The sequence below is a fragment of the Balearica regulorum genome, chromosome 1, assembly GCF_011004875.1.
Source record: "Balearica regulorum gibbericeps isolate bBalReg1 chromosome 1, bBalReg1.pri, whole genome shotgun sequence".
Classification (NCBI taxonomy): domain Eukaryota; kingdom Metazoa; phylum Chordata; class Aves; order Gruiformes; family Gruidae; genus Balearica; species Balearica regulorum.
The window spans coordinates 68,836,209-68,855,054 of NC_046184.1; the positions used below are offsets into that span (position 1 = coordinate 68,836,209).

Genomic DNA, 18,846 nt, shown 5'->3' on the forward strand with positions numbered 1-18,846 from the left:
AAATAAATGAGAGAAATAAAAAGTTGTATTGTATTAGTAAAAAGCAGGATTAGGACAGGGGGAGATATTAAGCACGGAGTAAATGCATTAAAGCAGGATTAGCAGGAGTAATGCAATTCAAGTTTAAATGTAGGTTTTTAAATGAGGAGCAGCAGGAATTACTAAAAATTATTCCTGAAGTACAGTAGGCAGAGGACTGTGGGTGCCTCAAGACAGCACGTTTAGCACGTCAGTGCTGGGGCACACAAACAGGGCCAACTGGCCTGCAGTGGAGCTGCATTAGTCTGGGAATGCAGGTTCTAGCTCCAGTGGAGTGAGCTGTCTAATGGCTGTGTTTCTACTCCTCATGAATTAATTTAGGACATGTATAGCTTTTCTTAGGGTGCAGAATTCTAGAGCAGCCCGTGGTTTGCTCATTGCATGAGTGGCAAGAAAAATGCCCTTGGTTCCAGCTGCCAAGAGCTGCTGTTTGTTAAACATGGGGCCAGTGATAATGGGGACCAGGAGAACAGACCCTCAGTTTTGCACAACTGCTGACTCAGTTCCTTGAGGTTTTCTGTCTTGAGCATTGCAAGAGAGCTGAAAAACAGCATGAGAAACCTTTTGTAGGGAATTCTTTTTCCTCCAGAGGATCCCAGGAGATTGGGACTGTTGTATAGGTATGTCACTCATCATCTAGGGTGGGAATTCTGTTGACTAGGAAGATAGAAACGTTTTAATAAGAAATAGAGCACGTTTCTAGAGCTTAATCACTAGCTTACTGATAATACATTAGGCCAAATTTGACCTACAGTGTTTCTATTATGAAGACCAGCAGAAAATTGCAACTGTGTAATTTGTGTACACAGCTCAAGAAATACATACATTCCAATAATTCATGTTCTTTGCATCAGCCCTTGTTTATCTCTGTGATATCTGTAGTCAATGCAGTATTTCTCATAGGCTCTGTTTTTGTCTTCTCTGCATCCTGCTTTGCAGTCTGCAACACCTACAAACTCAGCATCCAACCTCCCCACACACAGTTTTTCCCACGCTTGTTACCTAGTTGTTAAATCTTTCTGCAGTTCTTGAAGTTGAGGCTTTGAATAGATCCAGTTCGGAGTTCCTCAGTCACAGCTGACAAGTTTTATAAGACTCTTGATATGATTTAAAAAAAAAAAAAAAAAAAAAAGCCCAACCTGCTTAAGAAACTAACTTCACATTTGCACTCCCCTAATCCAGGTTTTTGTGAGGATTTAGTGCTGGGGAAATGTGTTGGCTTAGATGCTTCAGTAAATGAATCCTCCTTCTTCTATCCAGGGCAAGCTCCCTATGTTGGTAACCCTATCACTAAGTTTTAATAGCAGACTGTGCAGGGATTGGAGCTTCTCGTAAAGCAGTCGGGCAGCTCAGTGTCTGCTTGATATGCAGTTTGGGGGCTCTCTCTGGAATATGCTAGTCAGAGCGTATAGATGAGATCCTGACAGAGGCACTGCAGACTGCAAAGTCAGGAGAGAGAAATCAGCCAGTGCTGAACCCAGGCCACTCCAACTAGGCTGTTTCTGGCATCTCGTGCAGCTTCTTTACAGTTACCTCTGGTAGCTTCACAGCACGCTATGGGCCAAGGGGGCTCTGCCACTCACAAGCAAGCTTTTTCTACAGGGCACCAAACATGCATTTAGACTGGAACAGCTTTTAACCTCTACTGAATTTGGCTGGGTTCAAGCTGATGACTTCAAGGCTGAAAGCAATGTTATTAGCAAATTCATGAGGAAGCCATCCTCCCCCAAAGGTACTGTTTTATCAGAAAAATGGAAGCTTCTTCCTCAAAGCTAATTTATTAAATCAAGTTCTTACTAACACATAGGGTGAGTCTTCAGCTCTTTCACAGAAGAACATTGTCTTTTCTGCCTTGCTCTGCCTTTCCAAATGCATTCTGAGTGAGGCATCTTCTCCTTAAAACAGCTACTTCTACTAGCCAAGGTAAAACATTAAGACTGCTATAATAAAACATTCTAATAATAAGACTCCTACAGTTTTGCACTTTCCCTAGCCAATGCATCAGGGAATTTACAAATGGATACACAAGCACATAATCTGAGCATACTCCCTTGTCTAAAAACTTGCACCTTGAAGGATCCCTGTGTTTTACACCAAGTTCTACCTGCAGTGACCTTGGTGAATCTTAATACATTGTAAAAGGGGTGGCTGTTAATGATTGGATTAATTATAGATGACTTTTTTTTTTTTCCCCCAAGGTGGATTGTTGGTTAATAAAGATAGCAAAGTATTGGCAGCAGAAAGGGCAAAACCTAAACTTTGTGCTTTCTTGCCTTTCCGCTCAGCTCCCACTGAGTATGTCCAGACTGTCTGGTAAGGACAGCCTGGAGACTGCCTTCAAAATCTGACCCATGTGCTCTACTGGTGGTGACCCCTTAAATTCGGCATGAGGCATTGCCAGAATGGGCATTTTGAAGCACCCAGCATGCCCCAGTGTGCAGGGCAGGGAGCACATCTCCACGTGCCACAAGGCAGGCTGGTCACTGGGGTAGTCTATAGCTGGCTGCGAGGAGCCATTAGCCTGAAGGAGGAGCATGGCGTGTTTATGTCTGCTCCAGAAACAAGTGTTTTGCAAATGGTATAGACATCACCATTAGCCTATTGCATATGGGAAGAGTCTGTCTCTTCTCCACCATATGCGAATGTCGACTGAGATGTGTGACACTCTTCGCAGGTCTGTGAGATAGTTTGAGTGATACGATGATGATCTCTGTTCCTGTTTAGCCCAAGCCTTGCTGTCTGCCTACAGATTGTTTCCTCTTTCTTTTTGCAGGCTTTTTAGTGCAATTTTAGAACAAGCAACCAAAGCAGATGGAGGGAATTCAATAGGAGGAAAAGGTGCCGGATTCGATGTTAAAGCACTGCGGGCTTTCCGAGTATTACGGCCGTTACGGCTGGTGTCTGGAGTTCCTAGTAAGTAATGTCGTTGTTTTTCTTTTATGTATGTTTGTGGTGTGGCATGGGGCAGGAGTAATTTGTGTAACAATTTTGAAGATGGAGCATGATGCACATTGTTTTTGGTGTGTGGGGGAGGCCTTTTTTCAAATTAACGTAGATTCACGATAAACGTGGTATTAGTCAAAGGATGACCAAACCAGAACTGAAGGTGAATGGAAGTTTCATGGTATGTCACTCTGTGCAACCTTTGTAAACAATGAAAGTGGGAGATACGAGATTTTCATTATTTCAAGCAAAAGATCCTTTAAATAATTGTGAAGTCACAGTGCATTCTTGATATTATAAATACTTGACCTTGATGGAAATGCTGTGCGGTCATTTCTGTTGATTTTGGAGGGAGAGGAGCTTTTTCATTAAAACTGCATTTTCTTCTTTGCACGTGATGTTCTGATCAAGAGTGCTGGGAACAAGTTAGAACCAACAGGACATAGGGCAATGACACAGTCATGTTCTCTGTTAGTCTTATTTGCTTAAATTATTTGTAATGCCTCTGAGAAAGTCCTCAAGCAGCTTTTGATAGCCTAACATCAGTTTTCTTATTTACAATTAAGGTACGAGTAACTTGGAAGTCTGGTAATTCTATTGTGGAGGTGGAATATGGACATCACACTGTGGGAGGATTATATCATTTGGCTTGAGAGTTTGTTATAGATGGGACCTGTTGGCCTTTTGGAGAGAGGGTTAGTTGAAAGCTGTCATTTCTTTCCATGTTTATAGCAATGAGAGATGTAGTTAGCAGGAAAGGAGTTAACCTTCTCCAGAACAGCTGTGGACAGAGCTTTGTTTATTTTTATTTGAGGAGCTTGCTAGCTTGAAATCTTAAAGTACTTCTAACCTTATCATTCAAAAACCTTGAGTCAAGATACCATAAACTCTATGATGTCAGCTTAAAAACCATGATTTATTTGTTAGGAAAAAAAAAAAAATGGGGGGGTGAGGTTCTTTTTCTTTGGCTTGTTTTCTGACCCACTAGGTTATATTAGAGGCATGTTTGCAGACTTCTCCAGAATCGCAAAGGGTAGAAACTTCTTAAATGAAAGATGAGAATCTTTGTGGGAGAAGCTGAAGCACTGATAAAAGCAAAGAAACCTGAGACAATTGACAGCACTATTATTTGGTCTCACAAAAAGCCGTATTTGGTAACCTGTTTCAAGGCCTCAGCTTGTGCCAAACTTGGGGTTACTTTGGACATCAGTGGGTGAGTAGAAAATGCTGAAAAGTAGACGCTGTCTATTAGGTAACTAAGGACCTTTCTCTCTGATACAGAACTAACATCCATTATTCATTCTACCTCTATTTGGCATGAATTGGTGGGTTGATTCACGTGGCCAGTCGTGTACCATGCAATACCTTCAGCCCATGCAGAATGTAGCTCTACTTTTGGCCAGATTTGTCTCATGAAGCGTATTCTGTCTTTGGTCTTCAGTCTGCACTGGCACCCACTTAATTCCTGTAAATTACGGTGGTGTTTGTTCTTTCGTAGTCTTTTCCTGATTTAAGTTTTTTGGAACTTTCTAGTTGTGTGCCCACTGTATGGTAAGGAGAAGGTACTCAAATTTACGCATCTATGAACTGCAGTGTTCCTGGTGAGATGCTGCTTACGCTGGGATGTGTTCTGAGAGTTGTTCTGATGTAGGCTGAGCTTATCATTCTTGCTGTTTTGGAGACAACGTGTGTTCCCCAAGACAAAGTGGTTTTCTTACTACTGTTCAAGTCTCTTGACTGGTGCTCTTGGAGGACTAGAGGAAGCAGAGGGAGCCAAATCTAACACAGTTCCTACCCATATGCATATATGACCTTGATCCCAGTGTAGACTATTTAATAGTCCGTTTATGGGTTTTCTCATCAAGAGAAGTACTTAATTTGCACTAGAACAGAGCAAGGGAGCCTGGTGAATGCTAATAAATATTTGATTTAGACAATGAAATGCTAGTCCAGTGCAAAGGAGGCAAACCATCAACTTTACATGACAGACATACTCTATTAGGCTTTATGGTTCTGACTAGGGACATATTTATTGAACCAGGCTTCTTTGGGCCTGGTGTGGCTTTTAGAAAACCTACTGAAGTCTGTAGCTAATGCAGCCTCAGTCTTCACTGTGCATTTTTGAATTATACAAATGCCTGTTGATTAGCCTAGATAGATGTTATCACATCCATATGTATTAGAGCGTAATTTTTCTCATGAGGCCTTTTAGATAAGATTGCCTAAGCCAACCATAAATAGTACATTACAGGATTACATTATTACATAATAAGTTAGTGCAGAAGTTTGGAAGTCAAATCTCTGGGTCTCATTCAAGTTTTGTCCCTGAGACGTTATAAACACTAGTGGGTGAGTTACCAACATTGCATTTGCTGTGTTTTGCCATCCACAAAAGAATGCCTTTTGCTTCCTTCTCCTTTCCACTGTTAGGGGACAACCCAGACACAGATTTGTCCTAAAATTACATGAATGTAACATGCACTGCAGTTTCTTCTCACTTAACAGGCTCCGTACGTGTATGGAAGCAGCATTCATAAGTAAGAAGGGATCCTCTGGGTCATTAACAGCCGCCTTCTGCATGGAAAGCCCAACATCTGCTGCTTGGCTTGAGGTCCAGATCTAACTACCGCTATTTGGGAAGGGGGGGCAGAAAAAAGTGTAAAGCACAATGATTCTCATAAACCAAATTTATGAAGCATGTGGTGAATTTTTGCATGCAAATCTTAAATTCCTCAGGATTGGAGTTGGGAAATAGGTTGTCTGAGAGATTGGCTTGCAGCATGGAATAATTTTTTCTGAGTCAAAAGGAATTTGCATGGATTTTTTTCTGTCTGGCTCAATCCATAGGAAATAATCCGATTTAAGAGGGACATCTTTTATATTCAGGTTCAAACATTTAATGACCTGTTTCAGTATATAGAGAGTTTCCACATAAGTATCATTAGAAGTAGGAGAAAAACATATTAATTGCTCCCTAAAGTAAATTAGTAGTTTCTGCATTTTGCAGATGGAGAGACTGAGGCAAAAGTTTCAAGGTTTAACACTTTCAGAAGTGGCTTCTAGTTCTATGTGTCTCATATTGGCTACCAGTGCTAGACACCTAGGTCAACACGGGTGTCTGAAAGCTTCAAATAGATGTATAGAGGATGTTAGGCTTAGAGCTGAGAATCCCTTTTCTCGAAGTCCCATCCATGCATTGTTCCTGGGACTTGGCTGTCTCTTGCCAGAAGATGTCTCAGCTGTGTAGCAAAGAATTCAGGGACTGTTCAGTGCAGGACGTGATTCATCTGCAACTGAAGTTGGTTCACCCACAGGCAGACAAGCACAGGTACCTTTGACAATCTTTGTTAGGAAAGAACCGTCCCAGCCCCCAAATTATTTTAGTGCATCCTAAAACCAAAAAGGTTTGAGGTTATGAATTCAACAAAGCCTGAAGACTACATCTGGGTGACTGTCATGGGCACATAAACATTTCATAACCTTTAAGAGAACAGATGATACTTTTATGCTTTGTGGTTATATGGACATTCACAAGACTACTTGTGATAAGGAATGAGATAGACATTTTGTTTAAAAGACAGGTGTATTTTTACCCATGTCACAAAAACAAATGTAGCATGATGGGGAGAAGCCTTCAAAGGCACTGAATTTGATGTCTTTGGGTTCCCATTACACCTTCAAAAATTGGTGTTAAGTATTTACACATTTTCAAGCAGTGCAATTGGATGGATTGGATTTTTACAAACAAACAAAAAATTATTTTGAGTTCCTTTCTTGTAACCCTTTTTCTTTTTTTTTTTTTTTTTTTGGAGTGAGAAGTAAAGTTTTTGTTGTGACTGTGTGAGGGGTATGGCAGAGCAGTAGGTTAGATTTTTGACAGCTCTCATCCTAGTGCTGAGAGTTGCTTTGGAACAAAATAATACTCGAAAGGGATAGTAAAGCAAACTTTTTTTTTATTACTTCTAACTCTTTTTAAAGTCATACTGCTTTTGGAAAAAATTATCCACTTCCAGTCTGTTTAGCCTGGCATTAACTTGTAAATTAATAGCGAATATTTTAAAAAACATATGGATGATTTAGGTTTCACAGTGGTAAGTCACTTTTGAGAATAAGACATAAGCACTTTATATCATTGATACACAGGCCAGACTGCACTGTTCAATTATTCTGTTACTGTTAAACTAGCATAATTCTTGTAGTGCATACTTTATTTCAGTTGCTGAAATAACTTTACTGCTGGTGTACCAAAGCAGTCTCCTTGTTAAAAAAAAAAAAAAAAAAATCACATGTTCATTAGAGCACTCATCTTAATGAGGCATTAAGATCAATATATTGGTTTGAGAAAGGAGAGAGAAGGAAAGCAATTCCCTTGACAGACATAAATAGACAAGTGCAAAATCAGCATGTATACCAAAACCTAATCACTTCAGTGTCTTGGAAACTGTTACCCAGTGTCTCCTTTGGCAGGAGTAAAACATAGCAAAGCTTTCTAGGGACAGAATCAAGTCAGCCCTTTTGTGTCAGGAGTTTTCTGTTGATTGCTCTTCTATCTCAATTTTATATTATTAAATGTTTAAAAGAAGTTTTAAAATATTTTACACTTGAGGAGGGCAAAAAGAAGCATCCAATTCAGCGATGAAGAAACATGATCCAATTAAAAAAGATCACTCCTGACTATTGGAAAGGGCAATCAGTTACTCCTACACATGCTAACTCACGCCCATTTAACGTATTAAATTCCATTTCTATCACCTTTATCCATGCTGCTCGATTATAACACCTCATACATTCTGTTCATCCTCTTTATGTTGTACTTCATCTTCATGTACCTACATTGTTGCCACTAGTTATTGCCTATCTGATATTTGCCAAAGTTAATTTATAAGCTCTTCTAGATAACTTGAAAGTCATATAATTTGAGTAGATGTTGTGCTCCATGCTTGTATTTTCAATTACATCCTCTGCTGACCACCCAGATTTATCTGGGCAGAAGACCATGATATCCCTACCAAAGCTAGAGAGGAAACTTGACTGTTCCACAAGAACAAAAGCTTGCCATATTTTCTCTTTCTTTCTTTCTTTCTTTCTTTCTTTCTTTCTTTCTTTCTTTCTTTTTAAATGACTACAAAAAGCTACACCTCTGATGTTCTCAAACTTCACTGGAGTCTCCTAGGAGGAGGGAGTAACTCAAAGGCAGTATAGGTAGTTCTCTAGCACCAGTACTTACATGGTCTGCTAGAGATGCAACAATCACATAACTGGGAAGCAGAGGGTATGAGCAAAAGAACCTAAACCAGATCCTCCTCATGACTTTCTGTCAGTGTAATGTCTTTCTGTCAGTGCAACAACAGCGTGTAACTGGCTAAGTGTATTTTTTTTTTTTAGTTAAAATGTAATAAGATCAGAATTCTCAGGCATGAATGCCTAGAGATGACTACCTTCACATGTACTTAAATAACTGACTGAAGCAACTAATTTTTCAGAACGATGCTGCTGTTGAAGTCCATGATTGCTCTGAGTTCATGTGAAAATCGGGCACCTTCAGACAAGGTGAATGAAAAATGTAGACATTTTTAGATTTTGGTCTGTCTCATTACAATTAGTCCTCATTTGCCCTGAAATGCTCTTCTCTATTAAAATTTACAGTGCTTTCTCAGTCCCCGCAATTTTCTCTACCCCATATTAATTGCAGTGTTTTCTCGTTACCATAGTCATCTTCCATCCTTTTCCCAAACTCTCTGGCATTAATCAGATCGTTTCTTTGATCTTTGAGGTATGAAGGAAGGCATCCTGTCTTTACTTGCAATGTCCTGACAGATCTGAGCCATTCAGTTGTGTATATATGATTCCACATTCACTACATACAGCAACGAAGATGAGAAGTAAAAAAAACCCTGAGCACTCTATGAGAGGAGTAATGCATGAGGAAAGTTTTGCCCATTTGAGAGATGCTGTATTGGCAAAGTCTTCCAGCTGGGTTTGTTGTTAATTTGCCATAGTGTTGCAGATAGGTGAAGCAAGGAAATCTAGGGGTGACAGGACTGGATTTTTTTCTGTCTAGGTTTTGTCTCTGTGGGACACTGCCTAAGTACATGATGCATACTCAATTACAGTCAGGTTTTTTTGGGAGAAGTAAGAGAAAAAAGCTTTCAAATGCTTGCAAAGTGTTTAGGCTGTACTCTGCATTTCCCAGTGAAGATTGTTCTTAACTCTAAGACTGGCAATATTCCTTTTTTTCCTCTCCTTTTTTAAGGACTATGATCTAATCTAATAATTTCAAATCATAGAGGAATTCTGTCTGTATGATTCTCATAATTCAGAGATACCTCCCACTGAAAGAAAAAATTGAGGGGACTTTTATAGTGAAATACAGAGTAACTTACAGAGTTTAAGACAGTAGGGACACGTCAGACTCTGGTAATCCTCCTAACGTAAGACTAAGCAAATCCTCTCTCTCATGTTTGATTCAAGGACTCTGAATTTGCTCTTGAATGATTTATTAAAAAATGGGGGTTTGATGCTTGTTGCCTATCAGAAGGTTTTTTAGTGCTGTGGGCTAGAAACTGGTACCATACTGAAGACAGTCTTCAATTACACCTGATTTGCAGGTACTATACCTAACCAGGGGGGAACGGACATAACGTTTTTCTCTCTTGTGTGATCCTTATAAAGCTGAATTTGTCTAGAGGCCAAAATGAACTCAGGTGTAATTGAAGCATCCTCAAAGCCACTCTACCTGGTGTGTGGAGAAGGCTAGGCCAGTAAATAAGGATCAAGCTCCATGCAGAGAGCCCCAGTTCCTGCTGCAGGCACACTGCTTCTGAAACCTTACGTTCTGCCTGTACCATATAAAGCAGAGAGGATGAAATGGTGATTTTTAGGTACCCTCAAATGCCCTGTCCAAGGGGAAATTCACTATTCTCGTTTGTAGCGTCATGTCAACTCAGGTGTGCCAAACCACTTTACTGAAGGGTGAGGATGGGACCTGGAGCAACTCTATATGTTTTAGTTCTTTCTATATCTCAGTGTGCAGCAGTGTCTTTCGCTTCATTCTGTCCTGAGCACCTGACAGTCTGGCTTGCGATTTCCCTCCTGCCTGGGCTTGCGATGCCCCTCCCAACCACTGAGTCAACACAGCTCAATCTATTGCAACGATTCCATTTTGCAGCCATTGAAACGAACACACTCAATGCAGTTACTTGGCTTGCATTTGGGATTATTTTTTTTTAGTGCACAATCAAAATTTTCAACTGTAATTTCTCATTTGCCCAAGAAAATTAACACCACTTTATATAGTTGAGAAAATAATGTAATTGAGGTAATAAACACAGAGAATGCAAGAAATCCAAAATGACATCTTTTTTGAGAACCATGCATTTTTTGAATATGGGAAAGAAATGTGAGCCATTGCCTGTTTCTATACATTGAATACCACATATTAAGTCTTAAATTTTAAGCAAATACGAACTGACAGTCAGGAAGTCTTTTTTTTTTTCAAAATGTGTATGCTTCTGGCAAAGTATAGTTGACAGTCATCTGTTTTGCACATGGTTTGTGTTTATACACTGTTACTGGTGGAGCTAGAGGCTTAAATTTACCCTCCTGATGCATGTGAGGTTATGGTATAAACAGGATACCAGTGGAGAATTCTGTCTTGCCTTCAGTGTGGGGAGACAGGAGAAGTGGCCTGATCAAAGCTTCCAAAGTGTGAAAGGTTTGTGTGTGGGTACAAAAGAGTAAGCTGGAGGAGACAATATACTTGGCAGTTTACTGCCACCAAACTGATGTGATAAAGGTCATTAATAACAGAGGGAATTGCCACAAATACATCTGGGCAAAATTTGGCTTCCAAATCTTAATTCTGCCTTAAACTTTTTTGTTGTTGCATTCAATAATGTCAGCTTTTGCCAAGTCCGGTTCCTTTTTTTTCTCTTGGGCTCTAAAAGCTGCAGGAAGCGTGCTCTCAAGCATGTTTCTTATGTTCTCCTTCATTCTTGAACAAGACTTCTCAACCATCTGTACCATCTCTCCAGCACATACAGCACCGTGTGAGGACAAGTTGCACCACCTTTCCCATGTCATTGCCTAGCTGTTTTTAATCTCAAGTGGCCAATTTGTTTTGCTTTCATTACGAATGGGAAGGGAGTGGAGAAAAAAGGAGAGAACAGTCTGAACCGAATGTCCTCATTAAGCTTATTTCTTCATAGTTAACTTAAAACTCTGCACAGGCTTGCAAGTCTTTTATTTACTTAGGTCACCATTACTCAAGGGAGGAATTTGATTCTAGCGTAGCATCTCCCATAGGTAAAGATCATTCCTGTGAGTAGGGCTTACACAATCAGGACCCTAAAGCATGTTTCCTGAGTGGTACAACCTGCAGAACGATGTAATTTATGACAGAAGAGGTTAACTTGGTGTAGCAAAAAAAGATTTGTCTTAGTAAAGATTACTCATAGAGGCACAGGCTTCTTGTTGTAATAAAGGTTTCTCTCATATTTAAGGAATGCCAATGAAAACAGGGAAATATTTATTATTTGATCTTGGCTATGTAGCTCTTTCAAAAATAGCACTAACTACAAATGTACCCAATAACTCTGTCGGCCTTTATCCTACCAATTACTGTGCATGCTGGCATGATTATTCAATGTGTCTTCACAACAGGATAAAACAAAAAAATCCCAATACCATAACATGGCACCACATCAGGGTGTAGGCAGTCCCTTCCAAATGAAGAAAATAAAGTCCACGCTGACATCAAAGACCAGACGTGGAGATAGTCAAAAACCCTAGCTTGGCTCAGTAAGAGGTTTTTCAGAAGTGCTCTGGATGGATCAGACTTTCTTTCTAGCACCTTTTTTTTTCATTCTTCAAGTAATGCCCAGAGTTCTCCTTCAGAATGAGCATAGGGCACAGCTCTGGGAGAGAGCCCATGCCATCAAGATGCTTGTCCTAAAGCATCTGAAAATCTAAGAATGCCATCTGCTGTCTCCTAAGAACAGTTTGCGTTGTTGTTTAGATATGCTTTTGTCTGGACCATAAAGGAGCAGAAGTATACATACAGATTGTAGCTGACTGGTATCAGCAGGGGTGTGTTGGGTTCCCAGTTGCTCACTTGTAAATGCTGGCTGTCACTGTCTCCATGACGGGCGAGGAAAGATATTGCAGTTCCAGATCAAAATAGTAAGGAGATGATCTACTCTCTTTTCTTCTTACATTCTCTCCCAGATGACATCTCTATTGTATCTGATGTCATTCCGAGCTTACATCAAATGTAATTTCATACTTTGATTCCAATTGGCTACATTTTGCATGGGTTATTAATTTAAGTCCTTTGTTCATTTTCTCTAAAGTAAATGTACATCTGTTAATGTGTTACTGAACTGCTGGGACTTTTTAACATGCCTGAAGCTTTCTCATCTTCTCTTGAAGAGATGACTAACACATGCTGGGTAGCATTCGTCTTGGGAGTGGGTTACAATAGAGTTCATGGAAGAATGTTTTGCTCAGGACACAAGGTGGTACATTGATGCTCCATGTCTCTGGCATCATTTGAGTTAATTCTGTTTGTCTTGGACTTCCAAAGGCATTGTTAGATGCTTGTGGTTATTGTTGTGACTTTTACAAAGCATTATCAAAATATCAGAAAGCACAGAGCAGCAGACCACTTAGTTCTCTCAACCAGTGAATACATTTTAAGTGTCCCATTTAGTCTCCAAATATCTATTTTTTTAGTGATGATCTGAATTTGTAGTAATAGTGCATCTTGTACAAGTGCTATAGGAGGATAAACAACAAAGCACACTGAACTGAGAGGAGGCAAATCTGAGGAAATATATTTAAAAATTTCAATGGCTACATAAATCTATTGGAGACCTTCTCTCTTCTCTTTAATCTAGCTTCTCAAAAATCACTACTGCCTTCTGAGTTACGTCTGGTTGATATTACCATGCTAGTTGAGAACATGGGAATATTGGCTGGTATGAACAACTAATAAACTTTTCTATGCTTAAAACATTTTCACTGATGGAACAAATAATTTGTTGTTCTGATCATGGAGAAGTATTGACCAAAGGCAAAATACAGCCCACCTAACCTGCCCAGTCTTTCAACATTCTATCAAAGTTTTCTTTCTGCCAGGGAAAAGGGAAGGAGATCAGACATCTTTCTTAATCTCCCTTTTTCCCAGAAGCAAATCCAATTCCTGTTTAACACATGTAACAATAACCTATCCCATATGTGTTTTGCCCTTTGTTGCAACTATTTTTTCTGAGTTGTCTGAATAGCTATGCCTCTTATTTTTTTCAGTTTTAGATTATCTTCTCCTGGTTTGCCCTGCCACATCAATCACAATTCAGAAAACATCTGCTCGCCCTCTGCAAAGAATCTATTTTTTCAACTTCAGTAATGCTAAAGCTGCTCAACATTTTTACATCAGAAGCATTTTTGACAGAAAGTAACTCATGGAATAACATAAATAGAAGAAATTATAAAAATTCTTTTTTTGTCACCTTTTTCATAAGGCTTACTACATTTTGTTTTCTTTAGGAGTGGAAAGATCTATAGAAATTCAATTTCATGATCAGATTACAAAACCTTCTCTCTAAATTTTCTTCAAGCATTTCATCTTTCAATGAGATACCGTTCTTGCAGAGGCCTCCCCTTTTTGAAGGCAGTAGTACACACCTGGTGTGAGAAATGGGACATATAAAATGTTATATATCTTAGAAGTATTATCTGTTGGTTTATTTTCTTTTATATTTCTGTTAATGTATTAAACTAGCAGCCTGGTTGACATTTCTGTTTTGTTTTGCATTGGCTGTTGGGTTTAGTGATATTTTTTCTGCAATAACTGTTGGTCCTTGCTGTTCAGCACGTTTCTGCAATTGGACGTTTTCTCATAGGTTGTTGCTGTTGTGCAATGGTTTTTTAATATGTTTTGGAAGTTACCAAAACATAAAGTTCCTTTTAATCAGGTTTGATGTCTGGTCAGAAGTCAAACCAGTGTGTCCACGTATCTATACACAAGCTTTACAAAGGCCTGCTTTAAATCTAACATTTCTGTTGTTTAGTATAAACAGTGCCCAATGAAAGAATTTAGGGTTGAGTCTCACCCTTGCCCTGACAACATAGGTGAAAATTTAAATTCAAGCTTTAGCCTATCTTTTGCTTTTCACATTCCAGTGTGAGATTGTTACTTCACTTAAAATCTTTACTCTGGAGGGGGGCAAATTCCACTTAGATTCATATTTGTAGATTTCTGTGTCTGTAAAGAATTTAATTCAGCTGTTCAGTTTGCAGCAGGAGAGCCTTATGATTCCCTCTTGACAGTTTATTATATGTAAAAGGAAATTCAGAATAAATAAGTGTTTAGTTCCAGTGCATTCCAGCAATACATACAGAGTCTGTACAAAAATCTTTTGAATTGTGCCAGTTGTAAAGAAAGTTACAAAGAAAGTAAATATCAATAAAGAACTATTCTTTCATCTGACAAATACATCTTTACAAAAACTGCAACCATTAATTTTTCTGTCCAAACACAGTGGAGCTACCTAGTGAGCTAAAGGAGGTTTTGCTTATTATATTAGAAGGCAGTTTTTCCCCCTAAAGCTATTTTATTATCTGATGCCTGCAAGCAGAGTTTTAAGTCTAATCAGATTTATAAAAATCAAAAACATCACTCTTACTTGTGTGGAAAAGAAAAAAAGGATAGAGTTTTAGGTATTCTGAGACGAGACTGATTAACTACTGAATAGATGAGTCCCTAAATCCAAACTCTCTTCTTAAAACTAAGAGGCAAAGTTGTTCAGATTTGTCTGACCATGTCTTTCCAAGGATTTTGATATTGTACCATGCATTTTCATTAACAGCAGTTTTTGTAGTTTAAAAAGAGAAAACAAATCCCATGTGTGCATCAAGACAGTAATACAGGAGTGATCACACATTGTGTGGTTCACAGAAATTCTTTCATTACCTGATCAGGTAACTTTCTATTTTCAGGTTCTCAAAACACTCCTGAAAACCCTTTATGACTTTGTCATTTTGAAAATGTCGTGCTGTTTTTCTCCAGAGCTTAGTCCCAACTATGCCCATTAAGCACTATCCAAAGTTAAGAGGTCAAGTGAGTTTTCTTCTCCAGGGCTATATGTGTGTGTGTGTATATATATATAGCTTGTGTTTGTCATATACGATGCTGCACTTCTACATTGACAGCCATCTAAAGAGAAAGTTTTAGGGTTTTTCCAGTATTTTGTTGCACTCTTTCTATCATGAGAAGGTAGAACTTAGTGTTGCTCATGGTATGCCAGTTATGATAGGCTTGGAGCGTTTAACCCACAAGAAGATCAATCTTTGTTATCAATATATTTTTCTCCATGTGCTACAAGACTGTAATACTATCATCCCTGGATGCACTTTTACATTTGCAGGATCTCTGTTAAGATTCGTTGCCTTGCTAGCTTTTATGTTTTCTAAACATTTCACAGGAGAAGGAGCTCAGATAATTAAAAGACTTATTTCTAAGACAGAAAGGATTATTTAGTGATGAAGAAAAGGAGGTAATGTCCACTTACCTGGGATCTATGAGAACAAACAGTTAAAAATAAGGCTGTTCGTGACCCTGAGATTTTGGCAACTTGCAAAAGCATTTGCAACCCAACAGTCATTAGTCCTCCATTTAAATGCTGGTACACTCACAATTGAGACCCAAGTGGTTTGAGCCCATTTCTGATACTGTGATACTTTAGTTCTTTCAGGTGTCCACCATTCCTTGTTTCAAAAACTACATCCAGTGATGTGCATAGTCATTCCTCAGAGCTGTGTACAAACAGCATTTGGCATTCTGAAGCAAAGCTTTTTCATCATTATCTCAGGTCAGAGGTTACTTAATTATTAGTTTGGGGGTGTTTGTGTTCACTTGACCAGACTAAAGACAGTACAGCATTTTGACATGTTTCTGTACAAGTTTTCTGACTGAATCCAGTGGCAAAGGACTAGACCAAAATTTGTTCCTGTACTGGAGCTTGAACGACTGTTCTCTGTCACAACTGTGCTTGAGAAAGAAGAAATTAAAAAAGTGGAAGTGTGATCGATCATTTTGCTGAGAACTGGTGCAGTCTTCTGGCCAGACTGTTTTTGGTCTTGCATAGCTCTGTGCAGAGAGGGGCAAATAGAAGTTCTTTCTATTTGTGATCCTTCACAGTGATTAAGTATAGATAAAACCTTTACAATGAGCCCAGAACAGTTTTCTCAGAGTCCATGATTGTCCTGTCAGCAGAAAGTCAAAGCTATTTTCTGGAAAAGGGTGACAACTGATCCTTGCTGTCCTAGGAATTGTCAGGGCTCCTGCATGCTTTTTACCTGCCTTACTTTCAACCCATCTTTAGGAATCCCGGCCTGGCAGTGAATACTTAACCTCATCCTCCTCCCTCTCAGCATAAGACTACTTTACACCACATTGTTGTCCTTGTTCAAAACATCCTCAAAGTTAACTAACCAAACTTCATTTGTGTTTTTGCTCAAAATGATCTTTTTTCTGTAATGTGCAATTTTCAGTAGGCATGCTCTTTCTTTCTCTATATGCAGGTAGCTGCATGAGAGGGACACTACCCTTTTTTTTTTTTCCCTTTTTCTTCCTTGAAAGTCTGTAGATCTTGCCTGGACCTCATCCTCAGCTGAACTGAGCTAAGATCAAATGACTGCAGAATAAAGTTGAGCTTCTAGGAGCTACCTAATGTGTTGGGACTGGAAAGATTAGCAAGGTCTTCTAATCAGCAAGCAACTTTATGAGAAAGTGAACACTTATGTACTTTGAACAAAAAGCTATTTAAAAAGGTTAAAGCCAGCCCAGGAGGGGAAAAGGATGCTTCTATGAGTTGTAGCAGAGGTTTTTTCCAGCAGAGAGGCAAAGAGCCTAAGGCAGTGTGTATGTTTATTCAACCATCCACTTCAGGTACCCAAAAGCTGGGGCTGTGCGGCCATCACGCAGAGGGCAACCTGTTGTGTTTGACTGTCTAAGTTAGGTCACTCTGACAAGCAGAGGACACTGAAGATGAATCGCTGCCAAATAGAAAAGGGTCCAGAAGGAAGAGCTGGGTTTTGTTGTGGCTTTTGGTTTTGTTCTGCTGTTCCGTTCTCGCCTCAAAGGATGCGGCAAGGGTGGTATTGCAAGACTTGACAAATATAAAACAATTTTGTTCACATACATGTGCCCATTTGTCTGAATCTCCTTGTGTGTGTGTGTTTCAGTTTGAAAAGCGAATGAAAACATGGCTTGAAAATGGAGGAATGAGAACATTGGGAGTAGATGCCAAAACTTTGTTTTTTCTGTTCATTCCAGCACATGATTTTGAATTGCATGTTCATATATGTTTAAATGGCATTACCTATTCCAAAATAGCCACTGTTCAGCTTGAAAATTCTTTCCTAGTTTTTCTTTCTTTTCACTTCAGCTAGTTTTCTGTCCTGTGTCGTGTCTTTCCTTCCTATTCAAAGACCTTCTCTATTATTCTTGAAATAGAAATGACATCTGCAGCCCCAAGAATGCTGCACTACACCCACAGAATCTGCTTTATCTAGCAATCTGCCACTAATATTTTGAGACTCTGGCAAGACAGTGAGGGACTACCTCCCCAAATTATTACTGTACAGATATCCTTAACTGAACTGTGCCATGAGTTCCCTTTGCAACATTGGTGAAGAAAGTCCTCTATGTTTTCCCTCACAAATCATTGCAGATGTACTTATCTAAGATATCTTACCATGCCTGTGGACCATTTTGTGATAAAAAAATACCTGTTGTTTTCCATGCTTCCTTTAAAATTGGTATAAAACCTTTCATATTTATGAATGTTTAATATTTTTCAATTTTCTTAGCTGATGCCTATGTTTATTAAATGATAAACATCCACTGTGGGGAATATTACTGGTTATATCATTTGTGCTTTGGAAATAGAGATAACTGTAGTGGCAGTCTTTTAGTGTATCATCAGAAATAGCTGTGATTTGTGGGTAGGCCTAGCTCATGGCTGGGGATGCTGCATAAACTCTACCACCTAAGAGTGGTTCCCAGAAGTGATGTGACTCAGGCACTGTGCTGAGTCACAAATCCTCCCCTGCTTCCTCCTTGCTTGCAGAAAGTAGTAGTTTTCTTCTGAACTATATTAGCAGAAAAATAATTACCTCCCACACCCTTGGCACTGGCTTAAGTACGAAAATCTGTGTGTGTGTGTGTATCAGGAGGCGGAGGAGGGATGGATGGAGTTGAAAGTCCTCTCCTTTCCCTGTTATTCCTGCTCATTCCCAGAAGGTCATTTGTATGAGACTGTGCCTGTTCATATTCCTGGTTCAGGCAACACTGTGGTGTAGGCAAAATATAGCCCTGAGAAACCAGTGAAGGAGTAGACTCAGGATACGCTTTCTCTGAAGATCTGAACTACTAATATGATGAGAACAGGCAACCACCCTGTCCAGCAAACCAAGTGTGGTCCATAATTGAAGACACGTGAAAATGTGAGATACTGGCTTGGAAAGGCCCAAATGTTTTTTTTGAGACCAACCTACCATTAGTTTCCTTGGATATGTTCCACAGCACAACAATGCCAAGTGCATTTTAGCAGCTGAGTCTGGTGCACTTTTTTTGTGTGTGTGTGTGCCATCTTGCTGAGCATTGGTTGAAATCCAAAAAATCTTGTAAGTACACAATGGGGTATGTAGGTAATCCTATTGCTTTAGGTGCAGACATTTACATGCTTAGAGATAAGCATGTTTTTCAATAACTGCCTGAACTGATGAAACAGCAACCAGCCCCTCTCATGATTGTCTTCCTGAGGAAAAGATGCATCATCGTATAATAGCTCTAAAACACCT

General features: G+C 39.3%; 1 protein-coding gene across 7 annotated transcripts in view; it reads left to right on the forward strand.

The window, feature by feature from the left end:
- Positions 1–18,846, forward strand: part of CACNA1C (calcium voltage-gated channel subunit alpha1 C) — a 487,179-nt gene that overhangs the window by 288,041 nt on the left and 180,292 nt on the right. For all 7 annotated transcript variants that reach the window (XM_075756906.1, XM_075756869.1, XM_075756832.1 and 4 more), the window contains exon 5: positions 2,813–2,952. In XM_075756906.1, coding sequence (XP_075613021.1) covers positions 2,813–2,952 — 140 coding nt within the window. The remainder of the gene's footprint in view (positions 1–2,812; positions 2,953–18,846) is intronic.